General features: G+C 38.7%; 1 protein-coding gene across 1 annotated transcript; it reads right to left on the reverse strand.

The window, feature by feature from the left end:
- Window positions 1–1,728: 1,728 nt before the first annotated feature.
- On the reverse strand, window positions 1,729–24,279 carry LOC149084254 (uncharacterized). Its single transcript, XM_089235284.1, has 2 exons — window positions 23,227–24,279; window positions 1,729–1,800 (listed from the first exon to the last, which is right to left on the reverse strand). Exons 1-2 carry the CDS (start codon window positions 24,277–24,279, stop codon window positions 1,729–1,731), a joined length of 1,125 nt encoding a protein of 374 aa, XP_089091410.1.
- Between the last annotated feature and the right edge of the window lie 2,780 nt (window positions 24,280–27,059).

Here is a 27,059-nt window from a genome sequence, read left to right on the forward strand (position 1 = left end):
CGCCCCTTCCCCTGTAATGTTTAAGGAGAGATTAGAGGGTGAAACCCCCCGTGAAATATAGTTTGGAAAAGGTGAGGCTATACTTTCAGAATCCAGAAGAACTGCCCATGAAACCAGGGCCATCTTAACCCATAGGTCCACGGGGAGCCTGGAGCTTACATGATAAGATCTGGTGCTATGACTTTCGAGAGTATGTGTGTATGGTATCTGCAAGCTGTTACAGGGAACTGAACTCTAACCCCAGTGGTCCTGAGACACCAACACCTTATTCATAAAATATTTTTTCGCTATAAATTTACTTAAAAAAATTAACTCAATTAGTAGATAGGGTCTCGCTTCTGTATGAGGGTGTGTGTCTCCTCGTTAAGATATAACGGACCGAGCACGACCAGGCTCTGCCGCTTACGCGATATAAGCTCGTTGCCCGGAGGGCGTGGTCATGCTGGAAACAATTCTGAGTTACAAGTGGGAGAGTGTTTCTTAACCGCCGGGCCGCGGCCCAGTAACGGGTCCTGCTGTTAGTCAAACAGGGCCGCGAAGATTCAGTGTTTCATTTTACCTGATTTATTTTCCATTAGTCGTGCGCATGACCGGTCCTTTCACTCACAAAAATGCAATCAACCGGGCAGCGGGCTTCCAAAGGTTGAGAACCGCTGAGATAAAGGACCGTAGTATGTGCATTCAGGGAAAATTTCAAAAAGCATATGCGAGGTTAGACATATGAAAAAAATCCGCTCTCCCGAGTGGGTACTTGATAGGATCGAGAACCCGCTATGATAAATATATATATAGGTATATATAAGAGGGCCATGGGCCAAAAAAAAGGTCAAGAAACATTTTATTAGCCAACTGATAGGATGCATCATAGATGCATAAGCAGAATCCGTCACTTCCCGTTACTCATGTAAGCAAAAACATTATTTAAAATTGATATGGAAAAAACAGAGGCCTCGGGAACGAGCCTCTTTCTAGTCTTCTTTATCAATTCAGTCGCGGTGCCAGAATGATGTGTCAGAAATGACAACTTCTGTGCGTGTGGTGTAGCAATGGTCACTGCGTTCCGTATTTTACGGGACAGACCAATTCTTCCCCCCCCCCCAATTTAATCCTGCTCTGGGAGTGCCTGTATCAATTACATGCCGATTGAGACAAATATTGGGCGTGAATGAAGGTGTCTCAGACCCATGGGCTCGATACAAGTTTGCGCCTATGGCAAACTAAATATCTTAGTTTTGGTTATGCTCATGGTCGGTAAAAAAATTATAAATTGCTAAAGACTTCTCTTTGAATTACCGAATTCCTGAGGCGATATTTCGAAAAGTTTACGAGCGTAACTAGTAGTCTCTCCTCAAAATACCTCAAAAAGATGAAATTGTTTGTGGAAAGAGATAAGTAACAGGGCTATGAACCAACCATACGTTTCGAAGACTCGAAAGATGGCGTGCGTGAAATGAACGTGAGCGTATTTACCGAAAATAATTTTTCTTAAAAATAGCCAATGAAAGAGAAAGTGTGTTTTGTGCTCATTTATTCGCATTTTTTATATTTGAGTACCCGACATGATGATGATGATGATGATGACCAAAAATAATCCACCCTTCACTTGACATACGAGCCATGAAACAGGAAAAAGCTATTCCTTAACATTCGCAGCGACCAGAGAGGGGACGGAGGGTGGCGATGATCATGATGATGATGATGCGTACGCATGTGAAACGAGTCTCGCTGTTAAGCCAAGAATTCATGTGAATCAAGCATTTCTCTGCTGCTACTGCTCACTGTTGCGAGATTACCTACATACTAAAATATAAGAAGAAGAATAAACAACATAAGATTTAATGCACAGACGTCGCCACCGAATGTTTTTTCTCATGGCGCTCAATGTTACATACAGGAAAGAAAAAAGGTGTGCGCAACTTGACACTCTGGTTTTCTCAATGCTTTTAAAACAATTTTTTTTACTGTTTTGCGGCTTTTGAGAAAGTAAATAAAATGCTCTTGGAGGTTTTTTGATCATCACGTTCCAACGATTCATGTTCGATTTTCATCACTTCGTTGTTGATTTTCAAGCATGAGATATTCCTAGGCATCCGGGTTTAGGAATTATGCGGCATGTTTGCTAAAAACTATTTGGTGCTCTCTAGAATGTGCGTGCCCTCCAATATGCCCCACAAGTGTAAGGCTGGCAAGGATCCAGCCCTTATCTCTGGACAATTACCATAATTTTTCATTTTTTCATGCTATAAACTCACTATAAAAGAGCCCGTGGAAAGTCTGGCTTAGAGACCAGCCAGAGATCTGAACCTAAGGGCCATGCTCCTGGGTTTTTTTTGACATTTCCTCAGTATTTTTTTGACATTTTCCCGTGAGGGAGAACGGGCATCTCGAGTCGTCCAGTCATCCTGGATCTTAGTGTCTAGGCTACTGGAGATCTATTCGAATATCCCCGTGTGTGGAGGGCTTTATACGTTACATCAGGGCTTCAACTTGGGGGGATGTGCAGACATATCTGGCTTCCTGAGCACCGGACCGAAAGAAGGGGGGGGGGGCACAAATTTCATCCTTTAACCTCTCGCTCAACATTACAAGTGGGAGCCAAAATGCGTGCTTTTCCCTGATTACCGAGCATCCAGTTGCGGCTCAGTCAAACCTCAGTCATATACAGTCAAACCTCGTTAATGAGTCACTCTTGGGAGAGCAAAAATATGACTTAGTAGGCGGAGTGACTCGTTAAACGGAGTAAACCATAGCTGTGCCTGAGGACAATCGGGACTTCCAAAAAGTGACCCGGTAAGCGGAGTGACGGACTAACGAGGTTTGACTGTATTATATGCATATACAGTTACAGTAAAACCTCGATACAACGATAATCCGCAGACCAAGAAAATATATCTTTGTAGAGGGGTTATTGTTATATCGAGAGGTAGCATTACTATCAGACGCCGTCAAAACCATGATGTTGTTGGCATCTCTCCTGCATTGGCGTTGCTTATTATTCCATAGAATAATATAATACTCGGTTAGTTATGTGTGCTCCATGCTATAAAGTAGTTTACTGCCTATCACTTGAGTGTACTGCACAGAAAAAAGCTTCACTACAAACTTCATTAAATTCGTAGTGAAGTTAAATTTTTTTCCCCCTTAAGTTCCTACCTTCGGAGGGTTTGATAGCGCACAATACCGATGTTATGGACCATCCTTGAAAGAACAAAAACTGATTTGGAATTTAAAATTATATTGAAGGTAGATTTTGAGTAAAAACATAAAGAATATCGTTGTAGCAGTTTTAAATTTTCTGAAAAAATATCGTTAGAGAGAGGGTTTATCGTAGTAATTGGGGGTGTTATAACATTAGACTAAAGGCAATTTCAAACTAGATTCGAAAAAACTTTCGTTGTAGAGGAATTTATCGTTATATCGAGTATCGTTGTTGCGAGGTTTCACTGTGCATTATATATTGTTGAGATGTGAGCGTTCACCAACCGTTACACCAACGTTTTTAGAAATGCAGCTGGTTCGATCAGATTTACAAGACGTATTCGTGTAGAACAAAAATTATAAGATTATTTACTTTCCCCCCCCCTTCCCCCAGGAATAGAGGAAACCCAGGACCGTCATTTAGGGGGGGGGGCAGGGGCTGGCTTTTGAAAATACACTAAAAATGGTATACATATATACAAATATATATATATATATATATATATATATATATATATACATTCATACATTGAGTACATGTGCTTTGCCCCCCCCCCTGGAAAAGTTGAAATGACGGTCCTGAGAAAGGAAACCCACTCTCTCTATTGAGAAGGTGATAAGGGGGGGGGGAGGAAGTTGGGCACATAAGAGTAATATAATTCTTAGGTGCAAATATTTGGAAACCAAAATCCTGCGTAAAATTCCACAGATGCGTTTCATAACCAGAATTTTTTCGAAAAAAAGAGAGCTCGCATTCGTGACGAAACACATTTCGTAACAAAATGGCCGCAGAAGATTCTCTGTGCGTTGGAAATGAAAAAGCAAATAGACTTCAGTGGAATGCAAATGAATGCCACCGCTGCTCTTACTCTTATAAGGGAATACTATTACATATATAATACGAGTCAGTCGGGGAATTATTAAGTCTCGGCGGCTGAAACCACTCGTTGTTTTTATGAAAAAAAAAAAAAATGTAAATTATTACAGCTGTTCCGTGCTCGGCAAATAATAATAACACAGCCGATGACTTTCACCAATTACGCTATTAAAATAATTTTTTCCTCTTCTTTTTCAAGGCAAATACGCGAAGCGGGGGGGGGGGGTCGAAGAAAAAATGCTATTTTATCATGTCCACATAGAAGAGAACAGAAATAACAATGTAAGAGGAGAGAGAAAAATATATATATATATGCCAGAGAAGGTTAAAGGGTGAGACAGGAAAGCAAAAGAAGACGACGAACGAGCCACGAGCATGTTTTGGAAGTAGCCTGTTAACCTCTCATTTTACTCAGTGGGTTCCCAATTAGTCTTTTGATGTGACAGGACAATTAATTTGACAAAAATGCAAACATGAATGTGCGAAGTACTTCTGCATATCCGAGGCCTTTTGAGGATAATAAAAAAAGGGTGGAATGAGTAAAATCATCGATGAGGGGATCATGCGATAACGACACGACTTATGACACAGGGTTCGTAAATATCGTGATATTTTCGAAAATATCCGATATTTTGATACATATCGAGTAGTTTGATACATATAACAGATATTTTCGATGGAATAGTCAGCATATCGTTGATAATGAACGTTTTCGGGTTTGATTTAAACTAAGAGTTAGAACATATCCCTTTACCTAAAAACATTCATCTGATATTTTATAAATGATTTTATGTTTTAACATAACTTTTTTGCCTTTAATATCAAAATTGTGATCTGATATTTTCGATAGAATAGTCGAGCTACTGTAGGTTATAAATGTGTTCACAAATGGTGTAAACTATAATTTAGAACTCGACGTAAAGCATTTATATAATTAAGATATTTTAAATCCTTTTCCACATTTAACTGGAAAAGCAGGCAAAATATGATATTTTTGAAAATATCGATACTTTTTCTTGACAGAAAATATTAGTTGATTGTCGACTGAAAATACCAGTTGATTGTCGACTGAAAATACCAGTTGATTGTCGACTGAAAATACCAGTTGAATCTCAAATAAAAAATAGAAAACCATCCCTGATTGAAAATATCAGCCCACTTGTGGCTGAAAATATCAAAACATCCTTGACTGAAAATATCAAGCCATTTACAATTAAAAACATCATCCCATTCGTGGCTGAAAATGTAGCCATCCTCGACTGAAAATATCAGCTCATTCTCCACTGAATATTTTTATGTTTGACCAAATCTGTTTATTTATTTACACATGAACTAATTTATGATTGATAAACTCATTTATCGATGAAAACACCAAATCCTTTTTGAATGAAAATATCGAAAATATCATACGTCATGATATTTTGAAAATAAACATCGGATGTACATCAGGATATATACAGGGTGATTCAGAAAAGATGGGAAAAACTTTAAGAGGTGATAGTACATATACCAATACAAACAATTGTCATCAAAGAATGCATCGTCTAACATGAAACGCAAATACGCTGGCGCGTTTCGAAACGGCCGCTCCGCAAACGTTAAAACGGGATTCCTGTTGAAATTTATCGGGAGCAAAAGAACACCATGTATGCAAATGCAGCCTGGGGAAGAAGAAGAAACCGTATGCAAATCTGCGTCACAGTGAATAAAAGGTGCGGATGCCAGTCCTGTGAAGTTATTCCAGCGTGCAACCGTTCTAACATACAAGATAACGGCGCACTTTAGTAATACTGAAAAAGCAGACATGCCTTTCATTTACAGAGCTGCAAGCAGAAGTACCACAGAGACAGCACATGCATGCATACTACAGAGTAATGCCTGTCTGCTTTTTCAGTATTACTAAAGTGCGCCATTATCCCGTACGTTACAACTGTTCGAACGATTGCCCGCTGGAATAACTTCACAGGGCTGGCGTCCGCGCCTTTTATTCACTGTGAGAGCAGATTTGCATACGGTTTCTTCTTCTTCCCCAGGTTGCATTTCATGCATGGTGTTCTTTTTCTCCCGATAAATTTAAACAGGAATGCCGTTTCAACGTTTGCGAAGCGGTCGTTGTTAGACGTTGCATTCTTTGGTGCCAATGGTTTGTATTGGCGTGTACTATCCCATCTTAAAGTTTTTCCCATCTTTTCTGAATTACCCTGTATATATCATGATACATATCAACGTACTACTCCAAAATGAAACGTTGATTTTCCACACGAAGTTTTTTTTTTTTAAATGGACTGATCGGACCAGAGAGTCATCAATCAATAAAACTCGGCTATAACGTCAATAATTTGTGATCCCAGATGATTCCTATGGAGAATAATGCTCATGAATCTTGGCTTATGACATCGATACACAACGAACTTGGATATAACGACACTAATTTTTTAACGCAGGACAGGAACAACCCAAATAAGGTTGATGTTCAACACGCGACGTCTTTTCAAAATCGAGAAATCGGACCATTCATTTATCCAGTCAAATTCACTTGTAACGACGGCTATAGCGTCATAATTTCTGGTTCTGATTCCGATAGAGAATGATGCAATGAACTTTGCCTATAACGTCGATGAAAACGCAACGAACTCAGATATATATATATATATATATATATATATATATATATATATATATATATATATATATATATATATATATATATATATATATATATAACGAAAAGTTTTTCATCGTTTTCGCTTCCGTTTTAATGACGTTTTCTCTAGAAGCATCTGGAATTAGAGCTCAATGCCAATTGTTCTATTGATACTTTATGCTGAAAAAAAGATTTACTTCATTTTGACGCTCCGACTTGCTCACTCACATAATTACTGTACACACACATTCGCGTATTTTCCTGTTATTTCATCTTTCCAACTTTTGGAATGTCCGTTTAATAATTAGTCTCCCGTTTTTCCTAATCTCTACTAAAACTCCAGGGATGTTGTTTTATAAGGAATGCACTGGTCTGCGGAGAAGACTGTTGTCGGTGCGTGAGAATTTCCTGCTGATTCGCAACACGTTCCCTCCAATTCATGAAACTTTCACACAATTTCAGATTTAATAAGTATAATATAGTCTATATATATTTTGGTTTCTATTTCTGTCTTATGCACCATCAGGTCTGCGAATTATTTCTCCTATCAATTCATTTTTTTGCCGGTCCACAAATTATTTCTACCAATACTTATTTTTCGCCGACCCTCCTATTCATTCATTTTTTGTCAGTCAGCAAATTTATTTCCTTTATTCATTTATTTTTTGGACATTAATTGAACAACAACGAGTAATGGCACGCATCCTCGCAAAGGAAGGTTGGCTTGTGGAATCGAAAATATATTGAAGGCTTTATTTAATTTTTATTCGCTCATCAAATGACAATCACAAATGGACACGGCACTTTTCTACCCTTATTTATAGAATCATGTACAAATGGATGCCGCTGGTTTTACGCGTTATTGAATTTTTTTTCCCCCCTATTCTCAACAATCATAGGAAAGTGATTTTTTTGGCTGTATTTCCTCGTATGCAAATGATTTACAGGAACGAAAGGTATATAAAGGGGGCTATTTTGTCGTCATAGAAGTTTGCGTCTTGTTCAATCACTCGTCGACCGTGAACCTTGCTGTTGTTTTTTACCACGACGAATAATGGCGAGTGATGAGCAGCTGTTCTTGCCAAAGATCAATTTTTCCTCTTCGTTGGCGATTTCACTAAAAATATCTCTTTTTCCCCGTTTAAAACAGTGTTTTTCTTTTAATTACCTCGTGGTTTTTTTTTTTTCGGAAAAAACAGTTGCAGAAATATGACACTGTTATGGGATTCAGAACGTCACGAATTGCATCCGTACAGACACGATTATCCATTTATGACGACTCATGCGATTACAGCTCATGATATGTTAGGTGAATTAATTATTTGGTAGTTATTTCAGTTCTTTGGGCTGACGTAATGAATAAATATCCAAACGATACCAATATTAAAAATATATTTCAAGAAGGAAGCATCACGAATTATGGAATTAATGATGATTTATGCTGTGGGGGTAACTCTCGATCGAAACCCTCAGGTTGAAAATAGTGTGAAAAAAAAATCTCTTTCAACGAAAACTCGATCCATCTGATATACTGGGGTTTTCACGCTTAAATAAAAAAAGGACCCATATGACATTTTACAGTGCCCACTGAATATTATTCTGAAAATGTGGCCTTAATTATATTGGTACATGGGTTAATTAAAGTTCCTCTGTTCTGAGTGGTCTACTAGCCATCAGAAAATTATGAAACTTTATAAAAGTCTTAATAAAGGTGCAGCCCCCTTCTGAGCACCAAAAATTCCTTCGTAACTTTCGATGCGAAATTACCGGATTTGTGAACACGTTGTTTTACTGTAATACACGCTCTTGCAAATTCAACATTATAATTACTCTTTGAAGAAAGAAGAATGAAAATGGCTTCCGCTGGAGATGTTTAGCTATCCTTTTCCTGAGCAGTTTGAGCTCCCATGTTCGAAAAAAAATCTGCATGTGTATATTTGCATACTCTCCAAATTCGGGAAAGGACAACGTTAAATCATTTAACGTTTTAATCCCAAATTTCCTCCTTAGTTAGAGTTGGGATCATGCAAACAAGTCATACTAAACGAGGAAACGTTATTAAAAAAGGTGAACTATATAAGCGGGATTGAATGTATTAACAGTCATAAATATCATCATATAAAGTCAGAACGACAAAAAATACAGGGAAATCATTTAAAATACGGGACATTCTTGTAAAATATCTATTTCATTCTTGGATTTAAATGTCCCGTATGTATTTTATGCAACACATCGTCACCGCACTCATGCTTTAGTTAATTGTCCATCGAATTGTTTCGAGCATTTCACTAGTCCTCGAGTCCAGAAAGGTTAAGGAAACGCTTCTCCAGAGATAAATCGAATGCTGAATTTTCAATATAATACGACGGACGACAGGTTCGTCGTCCTTAGTTCATTGAGCGTTCGTTCGTTCATAGCTATTCGTCTCTATGAGTTTATCTCAATGTCTACATTACGTAGTAAAACAAATAAAAAAAAAGACTAAAAAAAGCGAAGTAAAATGCGAAATCGATAAAATTCGTAACCAGAAAAGAAAAGAAAAGCCAAGTATATCCAATTTCATATCAGAAAATGATTTCTGTGTATTTTTTCCCCCTCTAAAAATTATCGATTTGATTATGATTCGAGTACCCGGAACACAACCAGAGGTATTTCTCATTTTTTTTCTTCTCAAATTTGTATTTTCCAAGGAGGGCAACGACACTGACTTACTTCAATTGTGCGAAGAGAGAAAAGAGTTCTATTTTAACATATAAATTTACTCTTTTCATGTGTTTCATTCATTCGTATTCAGCCAAAGAGATCGCGAATCTCTACCAAACAATAAATACTTTCGAATAATGGAAATATGAACTTGGGCGTGGTCATGGTCTTTGACGATCGGTGCCGCATTCAGTCCTTAGTATTTGAAATGAGCCAATCCGGAATGTATCTATTTTATCTTAAAAATTGCGTCTTCACATTGGGACAATATTGAACGCTTTCTTTCTCTTCATTTATGCGAATCTCGTCGGATCTGAGAGATATTCCATTGCCACCTCGGAAAAAATAGAAATCGAACCTGTCGACAAGGCCACCATTCACTGTGCATTCAAATGATTAAAAATATTTTCTCAACAAAATGTTTTTGAACTTGGAAACGGCAAGTTCTTTGAAGTTATTTCTTTAGGGCCGTCTTATACCGGCGCTCCCAGGCCCAAGTAATGTTCTGAGACCACTACTTAAATGAAAATTCCAAGTTACTTGCCTACCAACTCATATACTTACTCTCAAAAATCGTTGCACCAAATTCATGGTCCCCACATTGCAGCAAAGCTCCTAAGCAGATACAGAGTTAAGTGCTCTTTCTCCTCTTCCTCCGTTCAGTAAAAAAAAAATATATTTTTTTTAATATAGGCGGACGGGTGGAGGTGCACGATCGCCCCTTTCCCGTTCAATATACATTCACTCGGTTATACATCCACACTCTCTATGCCGGGTTCATATTGTGGGCCCCTCTAAAGTGATATGGCACTTTAAATTTCGAAAATAAGTATTTCTGCTGTCATTAAAAACGATACTGGGCAGTGGGCCTAGTTATTGTATAATGTTGCATCATTTCTCATGTGCATTATAAACAACAATTATAGCCAATGTTTTCGGTATGGTAACGTGCTCTGTGCGACCGTGCTCCGAGCGACCAAATCCTTCTCCGTTCTTCTCAAATCCTTTCTTTTGTGATATCTTGTTGAATAGAGTAATCTTTCGATTAGATTTCCCTTTTCCTTTGTATTGAAACTTCCCCCATATCACCAATATAGGTGGAACTATAGGAATACAGTAGATACCGTTTATACGACCTTCTTGAATTTCTCTTTTATGGTATTCTCGCATTTGGGGTATTTTACCCGAAAACCTAGCCAAAATTATTTTTACATTTTCAGCGTACTATTTTGAGCTGATATGTCGACTAATTTACCGTTAAAATACTAAAAGAAATAGTTTTGCAGAATAAATAACATAAACCATGAGCATATGGCAATATATTTTGACATAAATTATATAGTTTCCTATGAGGGAAATTCCTCAATGAAGAAGAAAAAATCCAATCGATGTAAGAGAAATTCGCGTATATTGTTGGACTCTTCAACGTTGTGAAGATAAATTATTTCATTGTTGAGTTCAGTTTTATTATTAAGTTCAATTATTATTGAGTCCAACAATATATGCGAATTTCTCTTACATCGATTGGATTTTTTCTTCTTCATTGAGGAATTTCCCTCATCACTGAGGAAATTATATAATTTATGTCAAAATATGTTGCCATATATATGTTAATATTTTACATAATTTATAACGCAAAACTATTTCTTTTGGTACTTTAACGACAAATTAGTCGACATTTCAGCTCCAAATAGTGCATTGAAAATGTATATTTATAATTTTTGGCCAGGTTTTCGAGTAAAATAAACAATTATGCGTCGTATAAATGTGAAAATCCCATAGAAGAGAAATTCAACAAGGTCGTTTAAACGGTATCTACTGTATTCCTATGGTTCCACCTATATTGGTGATATGGGGGAAGTTTCAATACAAAGGAAGAAAGGAAATCTAATCGAAAGATTTACTTATTAAAATGGGCTTCCCAAACTTTTTTGTTCCATCGCCCCCTTCTTCAGAAACTTCATCTTCCCATCATTCTTCTTTCTCTCATCGCCCCCCAACTCAAGCAAACCTATAGGATCCTATGCATAGGAAACACTGGATTACTCTATTCAACAAAATATCACAAAAGAAAGGACTTGCCCAAGTAAAGAATCGAGAATCGAAAGAATCTTCGGGGGGGGGGGGGGGGGGGTGCGGACCAATAGGAAACCTGAAAGTGGATTTTCTACCTCTACTCCCCCGCTAATAACAGAGCAGTGAATCCTCGTTTATGCGACGTTCAAGAGGCCGGATCAAAACGTCGTATAAGCGCATAAGTCGTATAACTGAGACTAATTGGAAAACAAATATATATTTCCCCTATTAACAGACATAAAAAATATACATTGAATTTATTTGAATATTTTCAGATAAATTCAATGTGTTTGATTGCATCTTGCGTTTTCAATGTCTGCAGCTTATATGCTCAACCCATGGCATGCGGGCCAAATGTGACGCACCCGCGATCTCAAACCTAATTTTGTAAAAATTAACTAGGTGACACATTTCCAGATCACAGTGTCCCGTGGCACATTTTCTGACCACTTAAGTGACCGGTGGCATATTTACAGATCACTTCAATGACTGGCGGTGGTTCCAGATCATTTAAGTGATCCGCGTCACAGTTCCAGATCACTTAAGTAACCCACGGCCTATTTACAGATCACCGTAGCACAGTTCCAAAGCACAAAAGCCATTCGTGGCACATGTAAAGACCATTTAGTGACCCGCGGCACGTTTCCAGGTCACCCAAGTGGTCCGTGGTACATTCCCAGATTACTGAAGCGGCACATTTACAAATCACTCAAGTGATCCAGATTTTCCAGTTGGAAGGTTTCCATTTAATTCGTTTTATTGATTCGCGGGGGGGGGGGGCGAGGATTTAATTTTATTGGTGAAAATGGCGCGTGGCATTCATTTTAGTCGTACAAGGGGTTCGTGGATTGTGAAAGGTTAAGAACCTCTGGTTTAAAGGAACGATGGAAATGGAAAAATAGCATTAAAAAAATATCGGTATCTAAATTACAGACATTTATCGCATCTAGAATCGTGCCATGTTTCAAAATGGTGGTCAGCTGAGTGTGACTATGAATTACGCTTGGAGAACAGCCATGTCGTATACGAGCGTAAGCTGTTTCGCGGCGTCACGTTTTCCATTTTGTACAAGGTTTCGTCTTCGTTTACGAAGTTGTCGAGTTTCTCATTTTAATCGGTCATTATACAGAAGAAATCATTTCCTTTTCTTATACATACCGTTTATGAAAGAGAAATTCATTTTCTATTTCGTATACATGTAGATTCTTTTCTTCCATCATCAACGCACACCAACTTCGGTCGTTTTCATTGTTTCTTTCTCTTTCATGTAAACAACTCGACTTTTTTTTTTGTCTTAGGTACGTATTATTTTTTACGAAACAGTATTTCATGTATACAGTATGTACGTAGATACCCATATTAAAAAGGGAGGCTTGTAATCGCGCATACCGGAAGTTCACTCATTCCCTTATGATGAAAAGAGCTTCTTGGAAAGTCATGGACGCTATCGGTACGAGAAGAATCTATTGCTCATGAGCGAACGCATTGTTTATTCGATGGCCACAAGGCTTAGAAAAACACACATTTTTTTCTCTCGTTGTTTTCTTCCTTTTTCGTTACTTTCATATTCTATCGAACATCATCCCACAGACGTCCTTGGCTGCAACAGCCGAGAAGAGTAAAAAAAGAAAACGCCGTAAACGCAAGGTCATATCTCATACGCAGAAAATGCATACATGCTACGTGGAAAACTGTTCGACCGCGATGCACTCGCTTATAACGTTTATTCTTTGTACGAATCAATCGACTAATTGCCAAACTGTATAAGAGAATGTAATGATGATGATATAACGCTTTCGCTGTGCAATAATACCTTTCTATTGGTCAGTTCTCAATTTAGGATTCACAATTGGGCTACTTACTGGTCCCGAAGATTACTACGGTGAAACCTCGCTACAACGGTACTCGATATAACGATAAATTTCAACGTATTTTTCAAATCTTGTTTGGAATTGCTTACAATCTGATGTTGAACTCCATCTCGATACAACGATATCCTTTGCTATAATAAAGTCATTTTTTCAAGATATTTTGAAACCACTCTAGAGAACGATATTCTTTAAATTTCACTCAAAATTACCTTCAATATATTTTTAAATTCCTCACCAGTGTTTGTTCTTTCGAGGGTGTTTCATAACATTGATGTTTTAGGCTGTCTATCCTCTGGAAGTGTGAACGAAGTTGCTGTGAAGCTACTTTCTACAAAATGCAAAAAAGTGTTGAGCAAAAAACTACTTTGCAGGGTGAAATAACCAACTGAATTTTATCCATCAACTAATCAATTATAATATTTCATATTATACCATTCTCACAAATCTCTCCCACTTCAACATGCCAGCTTTTTTTTCTTCTTTCTTGCCCACAAATCTTTTCCACACTTCTTTCAAAATTCCAGGCTGTGGTCTCCGGTCCTTATGTGCCACTGGGCGCACGTGCAATTTTTCTCCCCAGGCATTGGATTCAGTCACCCATTTTTGTCAAATGGCTTATATGTTGCATTGAGTTGATGGCTGTCTTCATGGGAAGAACGACGCGAGTAATTCGAAACTTGCGAGCACGGGGCAAGAGGAGCCACCACTATAAATCTTTGCTAACTTTTCCGACACAACTCTACCTCTTTTGAGGTAACGGAAGTAAGGTGCTTTGCATCAGTCCGGGGCTGTGAGCGGTTCTATCTATCTATCTATCTATTTCATATTATAATTATATTATAATGTTTTGCCGCGAGTAAATACTAAAAAATGCATTTTATGGTGGTACTAACAACGTCAATTTAGAAGAGAGGACCAACAACATAAAGTTGGTGAAGCCTTATGATATAATGCTACCTCTCAATGTAACGATAATCCCTCTACGACGATATTTTTTTGTAGGTCACAGAGTATCGTTATATCAAGGTTTCACTGTACACCAAATCTAAGCTCGATAAAATCTAATCGCTAACCGTGATACGTTACAGCTGTCGGGAAGTTTTCATATTTTAGTTAAACTGTAACATTGTCCGGACAAATTTTGTTAAACTAAAACTGTAAGACATACGTGTTTAACCCATGGCCCGCGTGCCAAGTATGACCCTCGGAGTCATCTCAAGTAGCCTGCTACAAATAGCCAAACCACTCAAGTTATTCTCGAAAGATTATAAAATCTCTTCTGATATTGCTCCATTTGATTTCTTGATTTTTCACTCCATTTCTCAATTTTTTTTATCATGGGACTACACACTTAAGGTCGAAACACACCACATTGACGTGACGTGATTTTCGGCCTTTACTCGATGTTCTTCTCTTGGGCACTTGTTTTTTGATGTCCCTGTCTTGATGCCCTCTTCTTGTCTATGAATAAATGACGGTCTTCTTTGAAGCGCCGACATCACTCAAAAAACAGCCCTTATTGGCCATGTATGCAGGCTGAACCGTAGGTTATTTTCATCAACTTATTAGGAAAGTTGTGAGAAAAATATATATAATAAAAAAAAAAGAAAATTTGATGGCAGTTCTTCTCATATTGAAAAAAATTATAACGCGCACAAAAAAATCTCAAGAAGAATGAACATCGTTAACTTAACACAAAATTCAAACATCAACAATGCTAATATTTTGGAGGGGGGGGGGGGTCAGTTCAAATTCCATTTCACGGTCATGGTTTGAAACTTTCGTCACGCACTGCTCTCTTGCCCTACACCACGTTCAAATGCGGCTGCCCCAAAATAGTCAAACGAAGAACTGCCTTAACGCACGTAGCAGGTACACATCAATATCACCAGCTCTTCGCGACGCCCCTAAAAAAAATTTACGATAACCATAGGGGCCACGGCGCACCCTTTGAGAACCACTGCTTTATGGTATTAAATACCACCAACGATGGCATACCCCCCTTCAATGGTTTGCCAGAAGATATTACGAGAATTTTTGTCAGGAAAACCCACGACTGAAGGGGTTCCTAACCTTCTTTTAGCCACGTCCCATGGTTTGTTTGTATTTCGAAATTAGAGAAACCAGTAACTTGATAAGTACATTTATAGAACGTGCACGTGTGTAAGTGGATTTGTGCGACCAATCTCGAAAGCCCCACGACCCATCAGTCAAGAACCCGCCGGGTTAATAGGTAGCTTAATAAACACGGACATTTAAAACCAAGTCCAGGAAATTCAGCGAAGACATGCGCATAACTCGCAGTGATTGCATCAAATTAACATAGTTGAAATAGAAATTCAACGAAATAAATTATGAATTAAAGAAACGAAACTGGAAATCGATGGAGAGGTACGAAGAAAGAGTGAGTTTCATCTACTCCTATGTGAAATCGATTCTGAAATTTAATGACGATCGAATTAGAACTCTCTCATGTATGACAAAGATAACGAGAGACAATGAGAAAAGTATCGAGTTAAATGTCTCAGTTATCTACGAGGTACACGTTCGAAGTTATTTGATCAGAATCTTGGAAAACTTCACGAGTAGGCGCTGCTCTTGAGAATTAGCTCTTCACTCGTCAACTCCATGTTGAAGAATCGCATTCAAATATTCAACAATTTGGAATCTCTTTTCCGTTGATTTCAAATTCTTTTAGTTGATGCTGTTCCTTTCGCATACTCTCCAGGAGATTCCATTGTAGCCTGTCTTCTATTGCTTCCTCCTCATCTCATTTGGCTTCTTTCTCTTTCGCAGGCTGTTGTTCATTCTCTATTTTTTTTCTTTTTCAACACCCGTCACATTCTTATTTTTTTGTGCCTTCACGAATACATCATGACATGTTTTAGAAAGCTGGAAAAAAAAATCTATCACCTTACTAGTGACCACCTTATGTAGTGCACAACCTCTGGCCCGCGGGTAAAACGCAGCCCGCCAAGGGGTTCCGTCCGGCCGAATTTTGTTCCGGTAGAAATATATCGATACACACAACACGGTAAATGCCTAGGCTGACCATATTTCTTTTATAAAAATACGGAATATTGGCAAAAAAGTTGTCAAGGCTAGTAAAGTTGCAATTTAAATCCCGGACATTTTTTTTCAAAGGCAAGAAAAGTTGCTAGAAGCAGTCAAAAGTAAAATTATCGAAGCAAAGTAAATTTGCCTACTACTGCTAAAATTGCTAAAAAATCACCAATCGCGGGAAAATGATGGTTACTGCAAGTAAAAATACAACTCACCAAAAGAACGTATAAGTTTGACAAATATGTAAGATAAATGGAAAATTTAATTTATTTGACTACAATTAATTATGCTAGGGTCATAATTATCATACTATAATTTATAAGTCATGTAAATAATCTTGGCTCTTGATTTCAAAAATTTGACTAAGCTTCTTTGAAAATAAGAGAAATAACGGGACATTTTTTATAAAAATAGTTGGGATGGCCAGAATTACGGGAATGTTTTGTAAAATGCAGTTCATATGGTTACCCTACGTATAGGGAAGACCGTTATATCTTAGCACATTATTTTTCAAACTTCATTTTTCTGTCAACTTTTACCGTAAAAATTTCACTAAATTCATTTTTAGTATCTGTATACTGTTTGAAGCATCATATATATTTTAAATTGTCTTTCTTGCTTACTGTAATCATCAAACATCGATTTTTGAAAAGGCAAAAATGCTCTGAGGTAGAACAAAGGGTACCTTTGCACTCGTACTTTTAAGCCTGCACTGTTGTACCTTGAAACAGGGTAAAATTACAAAGACAAAAAAATACAAATATTGCTGGAAAAATAATATGAGTTCCTTTTAATGGAAATCATATAATGAAACGTAAAATATCAAAATAATGACACAAATATGATTGTTAATATATATTTAAACAAAAGTAACAATAATGAAGGTAGAAACGTATTTATATACCGATGAAATGCATATCTATCGTACGTTATACTCATGGCCCCCACAAGGGGTGGGCTGACAAGGCTCCAGCCCTGGGGCCCGGGACGATTTTCAATTTTTTTGCTTTTCACGCTATAAATTCATCATAAAGGAGCCCGTGAAAGTGTGGTCGGGGGCCCCGCAAAAGATCCCAGCCTAGGGGCCCCTGCTCCAGGATGTGGGGGCCATGGGTATACTTGTAGAAAGAAAAATTGAATATTTTTACATCTTTAGTTCTAGGTGATGCTAGGTTCTTTAGATGCAATGCTATTGATTGCATTAGAGATACCATATCCGTGATGCAGATGATCCGTCAACATTTGCTGTATGAATAATATAATATTTTCTCGCCTCTCCTCCTGGGGTTGAGGTTTTTGTTGAACGCTTCCCCCGCTATAAACTTTGTTTTTTCATCAAATTCGACCAGGAAATAACCGAAGGGACGAAATGGAAGAAAAGAAATGGATATAGCTGAAATTTTTGTAGGGAAAAAATTATAGAACTAAAATTTATAAAATATAAATTGCATTTAAAAGCAAAAGAAAAAGGGTTGAAAATTAGTGAGTATTCCAAGGTAAACTAGGAAAATTTCAAGTTTTATACTGTTCCAAGAGGCTCCATCATTCGTGAAAAATATTAATAACTTTATTCACAGTGCTTGGTACGATTGAGCACTTGGTTCATCGGTGATAGCATAGATTTTAATTTATAAATATAGCTCACTATACTAGCGATATTGAGATGGAACGCGGCAAAAACAAGAGCACAATTCTTTTACTAAAATGTTCCAATTGCAATATCTCTGTTAAGTTCACAGACAAATAGCTGAAAAAACATTCAGTTGTGAGCTGATGTATTTCCAAAACGCTCAGAAAACACCAGCTAAAATACAATATTATTAAAACTATTTCAAATGTTTCAAGCTTTACTATGGTCAAGGTACAAAAGTCGCCCTTGCGAGTTTCTGGACTAAAAAGGCTGTACACATCCTACTATAGACGGAAAGTTTCTGTATAACGTTGCTGTTTTTCGATCGCCAAAACAAAAAATAATAAATGCATCAACAAATGTCACACAAGCGTCCCTCATCAGCATCCAACACGTTTTGCCAACGTGTCTGCAGATGCTAGTAAAAATTGGTGGTGGTATTGGATGTGCAAAGAAGTCCGTATACGTGCCTGCCACGGGTCTGTCTCATTTGCAAAGAATTTTCCCAGACGACGGTCTTGAAATTTGTTGTGTAAAACACTAAAAAATATAAGGTCACGATACTCGGACCTTTTGCCCCTCAGACTAGGGCCCCGATAGCCTTCCACTTGTGGGCTCACAGTAGACCTCCGTCTTCTACTGTCGACGATCCGAATGGCTAATGTACCAAACTCCGGTTCCAACCATGCTGATATAAAGCGTGGAATTCGTGCCCTTCAAAATTTAAGGTCCGATCTGATTTGTCTACACGTTCATAAATGACAGTTATGCAACAGAAACAGTCATTTTGAGAGCCAAGGAATGAATTTTCATCAAACAAATACGTAGTCGGCTATAGTAGTGTTGTTCTCAACTCCCTTGCAATCCTGGGTTACTCTAAGGCAGCGGTTCTCAACTGGTGCTCCGCGGAGCCCTTGGGGCTTCTTGTGCACTGTCCAGGGGCTCCGCGGCCGCTCCAGGAAAATAAAAAAAACTAAAATAAAAAAAATAATAATTATAAATATTTTAAAATAGTAAAAATAAATCTGTAACTTTGATGAATAATTAAAAAATTGGCCTATACGGGGCTCCTCCATAGAATTTTTTTATTTAAAAGGGCTCCGCGATTCAAAAAAGGTTGAGAACCGCTGCTCTAAGGAATAACGAGTAAAAATCAAGTAAACAGATTACCATGACAGATGGTGAAGGTGGGGGGGGGGGGGCACAGAGAGCTGTGACGAAAAAATCGAATGGAAAGAACTAATGCTTTTAAGTTAAACATGGTTAGAGAAATTGTGAATTTTTCCCAAACCCAACAGAACTGTCCATAGAACCGCGGCCATCTAAGCACATGGGGTTCATTCAGGCTTGGCCCTGGGATCCCATGTTCATGGGGAGCCTACATGGTATGTCTAGTTCAATGATTTCCAAGTGTAAGGACGTGAACACAGTGCAGGCTGGTTTCTGATTTTGCGAGTCGGCGCCTTTACGTATTGGTTAAAAACTTGAATTTCAGGTTCTTTAACCAATCCGTAGTAAGCGCGTAGACTGTGGGAATAGGAAAATCTGCTTACTCTATATGTTTGTATTCTTAGTAATATAAATCTGTAAGCTCCTCTAGTTAACCCCCAGAACATCACTTTTCCAGAGAGCCTATAATGTTAAGACGGCCTCCCCACATAGAACCGCTCAAGAGAGATACTCACTGACTAGGGATCCGGTTCTCCGGAGTAATTTTATCAATAGAATTTTTTTTGTTCTTTATAAGTTTATTCAAAAAATGAATTGAGTAAGCGCAGAAATGAGCTAATCACTCACAGATGAGGGAAGGGACACGAGAAGAAAATATGCTACGGAGTAGGGGGAAGGGGTAACAGCAGCATATCCATCCTCTAGTCGGACTATGTTAGGGACGAAGAGCGCTTGCACATGAAAAAAATTTTAATTTAGAGATCTAGACTTTTTCAGTCTTTAAGATGTAACGTAGGGAGTGTGTCTTCAACCTTTCTCGAGTCGTGCGCTCGCGCGAACCAGTCTACAATCATCATCATAAAATGAGCACCCAAATGAAAATGACGTACTCTTTGGAGTCGTCATAGTCATCATCATTCTCAGAAGTAGGTGTTGAATGGCGCATGGTGCTCACGCTCAACGGGTTTAAGAAATGCCTGATGCAAGGAGTAAACGTCGCGACATGAAATTCCAAACTCCCTCCAATGCGAGGAACGGTATTGGTTTAATCCCGTTTTGTAGCAGTGAGGGTCAATCGATCAGATTTTAATTTATACGACTGAGATCGAAAATAAAGTTTGCCAGGAAGTAAATTTGTCAGTGCATCAGACCGTGTCTTTGTCTGTAGCGAATCGAATTCAATAACATTCTTGCAATTCGAGCCATGCTGTTTCAAAACGCTTTAAATACGCGTTTTCCTCCTTAATAGGAGGTGAGCTCGACTCTCTCTTTCTTGGGCTCGCTACCGTTAGTTACCGAGAGTGAGTGGAATATGCTAGTTGTACGTAATGTGTGCGACTATTACTCGAATTGTGCCAATCATTCATTTCCCCCGAGCAGGTCTGGCGAGCGAACATCGAATGTTACACACAGTCAGGTCGAAAGAGTTCAAGGCCTCCTGCGCAGTTTCGACCTGCGCGTTTTTCCTTTAACAAGCAGACGTTGTGATGAGGGTCATTTAAATGAATCTTCGCGCATCTAAAAAGGCTAACAATAAAAAGATGAGGGTTATGATGATGTGAAAACAGCTGCACATCGCAAATACACAGATGAGATTTTCTTCTTTTCTCCTACCTTAGCTGTTGCGTTTATTCTAATCGCTGTTTTTTGGAATCGTTTCATGATGTTTGAAATCCGTCTTTGATTCCCAATACGGAATTCGCTGGTCTCTTATACACTGCTTTCCAGAAGTTTAGCAAGTAAATTAGACGCAATTGTAAAAGTATTGCTTCGATATATTATCTCACACAATAAATCAACTTATTTCATTTGGAGGCATGCGGTGCTTCTGCGGATGCAGTGTTTATGCTTGAAAACATACATTATACACGTAGTTTAAACTAGTTCATACTAGTTTAAGTTAACTCCTCTATTTTCCTCGTGCGAGTTTAATCCCTTCACGTACAAACTTTTGGCAAGAAATTCTGACGATCTGAATTTGAAGTATCGACGATAAATTTAAAAAAATCTGGTTTCCTTGTTCACATGTTTAAGAGTAGAAGGGGAAAAAGTGTATGGTACAGATTTCCCTTTCGCTCTCACCATCTCGTTCTTATCCTCCCTTATTTCTTTCTCTCTCTCTCTCTCTCTCTTATAAAGAAATACATTATATGCTGGGGGGGTCCCCTAACGGGCGTATAGAAAGAACGGGATGGGGGGGGGACTTCCGTTCATAGGGTTAAAATGAAGCTTCGGGAGTTACAATGATTATGAGAAGAGAGATAAAAAAATGGCTGCTGGAATGAATTTCTTCCATTTGCGTTAGGACGAGATATCTCGTCTCAGATCATTCAGAAGTTAATGTATCCGACTTTGTATAAAACGTCATTTTGGAAAAATATCGTTGTTTTTTCTGGTTTTTTTTTTTCATTTTTTATGGAAACCACATTTCTTGAAATACCGAAAGAGACCTTGTTTCGTTTATATGATGCTTAGAACCGAAGTTACGTTCACTAGCGTTTTTACATGCAAGTAATCTCTGTGAACAAAATTTTTCAACGTGTTTTACGAAGAATGCTGTTTCTCTCTCAGACATTTCACTTGAGTTTGAAGCATGATTTCAAAAAATATTATTAATTGTATCATTACAAAACTTTAATATGATATTCTGCCATACATTGTTAAGCTTATGAACCAGAATCTGTCCTATGTATTTCTCCAATTAAACATAACCGATAAGTAAAATGGAATTTTAAAAATATTTACACGTACATCGACAGATTTGGGCGTGACTTATGAGCATACCATACAATTCTTTGAATTTTTACATCGTCACCAGCTGAATGTAGTAGGAAAACATTTCATCCATAGAATTTTTTTGCAACCGTGTTTCGAATATTCCGTGAATTTTGCCTGAAATTTGACAAAAAAATGATTTTTCGTAGAAAATGACATACAGTAGGTAGTCTGAAATTTATTATCCTATAAATCCTATCATAAAATGTTATTAAAGTTCACTCCACCACCATTTTATAGAAAAGTAAACAAGATAGGTACGCCTCCCCTAACCACTGGCAGCCTGGTAGTCCAGTGGCTAGGGAGCAAGCTTCTGACTGAGCAGGTCTGGATTCGGGTGTGGATGTCTACTAACACTAGCAAATTCCCTGGACAGATCGTAAAGATCTCTTGGGAATACGTGCTGATCACATTAAGGTAGTCGGATACATTAAGATAAAATGAAGAAGCAGGTTTCACAAAAAGAAACCATTTGTCACTAAAAAAACTAATTTCATATCTTTACAGGAAATATTTCACGAGTGCCGATTTATATGCGCGATGCGTCATTTCTCCTCAGTTTCAGATTTTATATATTAGGCAATTTTTCGCTAACGCTGCATTTTCGATTATGAGGTTTTCAGAAATTACGGGATTTCCCATTTACACACTCTTCATACAGTAGTGATAGTGATAGGAACCGAGAGACACCCAGGCTCTGTCACACTCAGTGATATAAGCACATTGTCCCTGGGGACTCGGGTGCCTCCGGGGAAACCTAACCATTTATTGATCTTGAGAAAGATATATTACATACATGGGCAGGTGCCATTACGCACCCCGCCAGTAAACAAGTATAAAATTTGTAATCGAAAAATGGTGATTCTGTAAATAAATCACAATTGTAAATCACAGGTTATAAATCTCATAATAATCGTCATAATCGGGAATAGTTCTTGATAAAATTGATCTGCTTCTCTTCAGGGATTTTCATTGGATCAGTAACTATCACATCAATGAAAGCTACTGCTGGGTTGATCTAATCGCTGCACCGTGTGGTTTGATTTGGTCCAAAGACATTCGTCAGTAATTGCTGCCTATATCCAGCTTTTCGATAAGCCAGTTTGGATCAAACTATTCTCGACTACTCAGGCTCCTCTTCTTCTTCCTCTTCTCTAAACAGATGTACGAGATCGCTGTCTGGGTGTAGTTGACGTCGTAGTCTAGTGGATCTCCTAACTGGCATAGGTGGCTCTCTATCTGGTTCTGGCTCCGCGACTGTAGCTCTAATATCCTCAGGGTGCTGCTCTAGAAAGCGGACCAGTTTACGTATTTTACTTTTCGAATCTTCCCGCTTCAGGATGCACTCAAGCCAAGGTATTCGCAGATGTTCAGCTGGCTCTCTGAAGTGGAAAGCCGTTGTCTTGGGGCATAGAGTTGCGTAGTGAAGAGGCGTGCCTATGGCCAAACATGAGCATTTATCACTGGGGATTGATTTGAACCTATGAAGGTTAGCCGGAAATGGACCATGGCCCGTTACGAACATAATCATCTCACGTGACCATTTATGGTTCCGAGGCATTACATGTCGCAGGATCCTATGAGTTGATCGACCGGGCTCTGCGTTGTCATCCCACCTCTGTTGCCATTTATTCATTAGATCCTTCCATAGGATTGCTTTGGCGTGTGATGCGGGAAGCAGCAGATCACCTGTAATGATTTCGCATTCGGTAGCTTCCTTCGCCGTGGTATCCGCCAATTCATTACCCCATTGGCCTATATGTGCTTTTACCCAAGAGAGGCTTATTCTGGTGTGATTGCAGAGAAGCTTTCTTATTGTTCTAGCCATTTCATGACTAGACTGAGGATTAGAGACCGCCAGTATGCTGGAGCGGCTGTCAGATCTAATTAGGGCAGCTTTTCGATGTAAAGAAGCATCTAAGACTGCCTTGTAGATGGCGAAAAGCTCAGCCTGAAACACTGAGTTATCATCCTTTAGCTTGGCCGACCATCGGGCTATTACTTGTTTACCTTTAGTCTTAACGTATGCCGCTCCAGTCCCTTTTTCCGACTTTGACCCATCCGTGTAGTATATAAGTGTGGATGACTGAAGCAGCTCACCTTCGTTTTCTGGTTCGTCAAAACGTATTTGGCTGTTCCGCAGCTCGACTGACGGGTGGGATGACCAACCCTTTATTTTTCGTTCATATGCCTGAGGATCCAATGTATTTTCCGTCGTTGAGACTGTCTTGCGGAGCTGGAGTAGGCGAGCTGACTTAGCTAGAAACTCCATTTTCAGGCTCAACGGAGGATTCACTCAAACATTACAAGTTGTATACTGATTAATGTGGCCTTAATCCCTTAACGATCAGGGACGAGATATCTTGGTCCGAAGCAAAAAAAAAAAAGGTTCATTCCATCTCTTTTCTTTGTTTCTTTTACCTCTTTTCTCATCTCACGAATTGTAACCTTACGAACGGAGCTGTTTTTCTCCTCCCCGTTCACCTAAGAATTTTTCCCCTTTTATTGTCTTTGTTTGCATAGCTGTGTGTAAATATCTATTCTTCCAGCGTGAGAGATTTTTTTTCTAAAAAATTACGAAAGAGGAATATATATATATTAAGTTATTACAATCATGTTTCTAACATGAGATAAAGAAACCTGTTTCTGAGATTTATCGATGATACTTCAAATATAAATCGCACAAATTATTTGCCAAAAGACTGTTCGTGAAGGGGTTAAACCATATTTTCCCAACCTTTTTTGTCTCATCGCCCCCTTCTTCAGAAATGTTTTACTCCCATCGCCCCCCAACCCAATCTAACCCATAGGATCTTGTGTTATACCCGTAGATTCTACCGCCCCCTGGAACATTCCATCGCCCCTAGGGGGGCGTTAACCCCCACGTTGGAAATTACTGTGTTAAACGAACAAAACGCAAGTTTCCCCCCAATAAAAATCCCGAGCACCCAAGATGATTACTACTTAAAGGGCTTGCGCCAAAACGGGGTTAGCTCCATTTTTGGCACTTTTTGAGAAATTTAAAGAATCTACGAGGAGATACCCCCATTTCTTGCCTCAGTGCTACGATGGGTTTTATCTACACAGGAACTAAATGATGAAGTCATCTTCGTCTTGCACCAAAAGGAAAGTTTTGTTTTTAAACAAGAAAGTGGACATACTCAAAAGTCCGAAAATGGAGATGGTCCCTTTCTTGCTGTAAGCCCTTCAAGATAGGGCGCTTAATTTTTATAAAGCAGTGTATGATGTTCTTGTGTGTGAAAGGGTCGATACACTCAAATCTCATAAGAGCATTATTTTCAAAATCCAGTTGCAACTGAAAAATTCCATCGGAATCAGTGACAAGAATACAAAAAAAAAGTACCATTCGGTTTGTCGTCCATCCGAAAGATTATGCAAATAGCCTTTTGTTCTTTTGCGCGTTGAAACGATCTTTGCCGCGATCTTATTAAACTGCGGTCTCCATAAACGCGGAAGCAAAATTCATAAAAGAGCATCAACATTACGATTTCTCGAAACGTACTTATTGATATACGTCTCGTATAATATATCTGTGTCCGATTTATGAAGACGATGACTAACCAGTTCTATTCGTTCCCATCAATATTTATACCGAATTTATCCAACTTTTTATATCGAATGATTGGGTTGCAGTTTAGACGGTTGTAAAAACAACAAAAAATGAGACTCTCTCTCTATCGGGTTGATCAAACGGATAAAGAACGTGGACTGCCGGAAATATACACAGCGTAATTTATAAAAGCTGAATGTGTGTTGTTTTGCACTGTGTAATGCAGGTTACATCAGTGTGACACAACTTGTTCCGAAAGAGTAGGTCTCAATAAAGAGCAAGCCGGCCATCCAATCCGGTCCACTTTTACGGCTTCACATTGGTGCGGTCAATGGTCGTCGTAGAACACGGTTCTTACAGGGGTTTTTGGAGAACTTTCGGGGGGGGGGGGAGGGGGTCCGTGAATTTAGAGGGAAAAACAACTGTAAAAAACGACGAATTCATTGTTTTTACAAAAAAATTCTGACCATTATTTTCTAAAGAGTTCCGTGGTCTTAACATATAGCAGTTTAGCTATAGCAGTGTCCCAAACTTTTTTGTTTTGTGTACTGTCCCTTTCTTCAAAATTTTTCCCCCCATCGCCTCAAAACTTAGTCAACACAAATAGGATTTTATATTACTCACCAATAACTTCCACCGTCCCCTTATTGATAATGTTACCCAAATGCGCAATATGGAGGTAAACATTGTCTTATTCGCGTTTGCACAAAGGGTCCAGGGAATACAAGAATATTTAGAACGCCTGTTGTAGAAGATGACTATAGAAAAAATGGACCCATTACTTCATGTCGCAATTCGGAAGGGTGGGGGGGGGGGGGAGTTGTTAGGGTCCTCCTGCTTTTTTTTAGGATTTAATCAGCAAAAACGAGACAACTGGAAGTGACCCCAAGCAGTCTTTTCAAGGGCCGCTGCGGTGGTCGAGTGGTCATAGTGACGGGCGAGGATTCGGGTTCAAACCCCACCGTCGCCGCAGTGGTGGTCGGCTGAAGTTGGTTTCCTGCAGTTCCCAACTTCGAGGCGCGAATGCGAGCCGATCTTCCTGTTAAAAAGTCTCGCCGCTGAAAGCAATAGGCCTACAGCGTTACAATTTTATTCATTCATTACACTCACTCACCATGAGCTGGGAAAAAAATCATAGTTAAAAAATTCATTTCAGATGGCAGCACTACACATGACACGCATTACACCGAAACAAACTTCACGGAAGGTTCAATATACGTACACGCGTATTCCAACATGTACCAGTTCGTTAGAGTTTCGCAGAGGAATATGGACGAGGTGCATGTTTGGTTTAGTAGTAGTAGTCTTTCCAAAGTACTGCGGCGTTTATCCTTGAGCTGGGAACCACCGTAAATAGTCAGACATGTTGGAAGAAATCGTGACGTCTGCACTGTGCCGCAAAAACCACAAATTTTCTGGAATGTCGAGTGCAAGTGTGAAAAGTTTTTGCACTATCATGCTGAAGTTCGTCAAACCGAACC

This window comes from Pholcus phalangioides, unplaced genomic scaffold (assembly GCF_987345545.1).
Source record: "Pholcus phalangioides strain wild (caught in Gottingen) unplaced genomic scaffold, Ppha-v1.0 ptg000008l_1, whole genome shotgun sequence".
NCBI classification, from domain to species: Eukaryota; Metazoa; Arthropoda; class Arachnida; order Araneae; family Pholcidae; genus Pholcus; species Pholcus phalangioides.

Coding starts and splice junctions, on each gene's coding strand:
- LOC149084254 (XM_089235284.1), bottom strand. CDS start 24,279: ATGGAGTTTCTAGCTAAGTCAGCTCGCCTACTCCAGCTCCGCAAGACA. Junction 1,801..23,226: donor ATAGAGAGCCACCTATGCCA/GTTAGGAGATCC, acceptor CTTATATTTTAG/TATGTAGGTAATCTCGCAAC.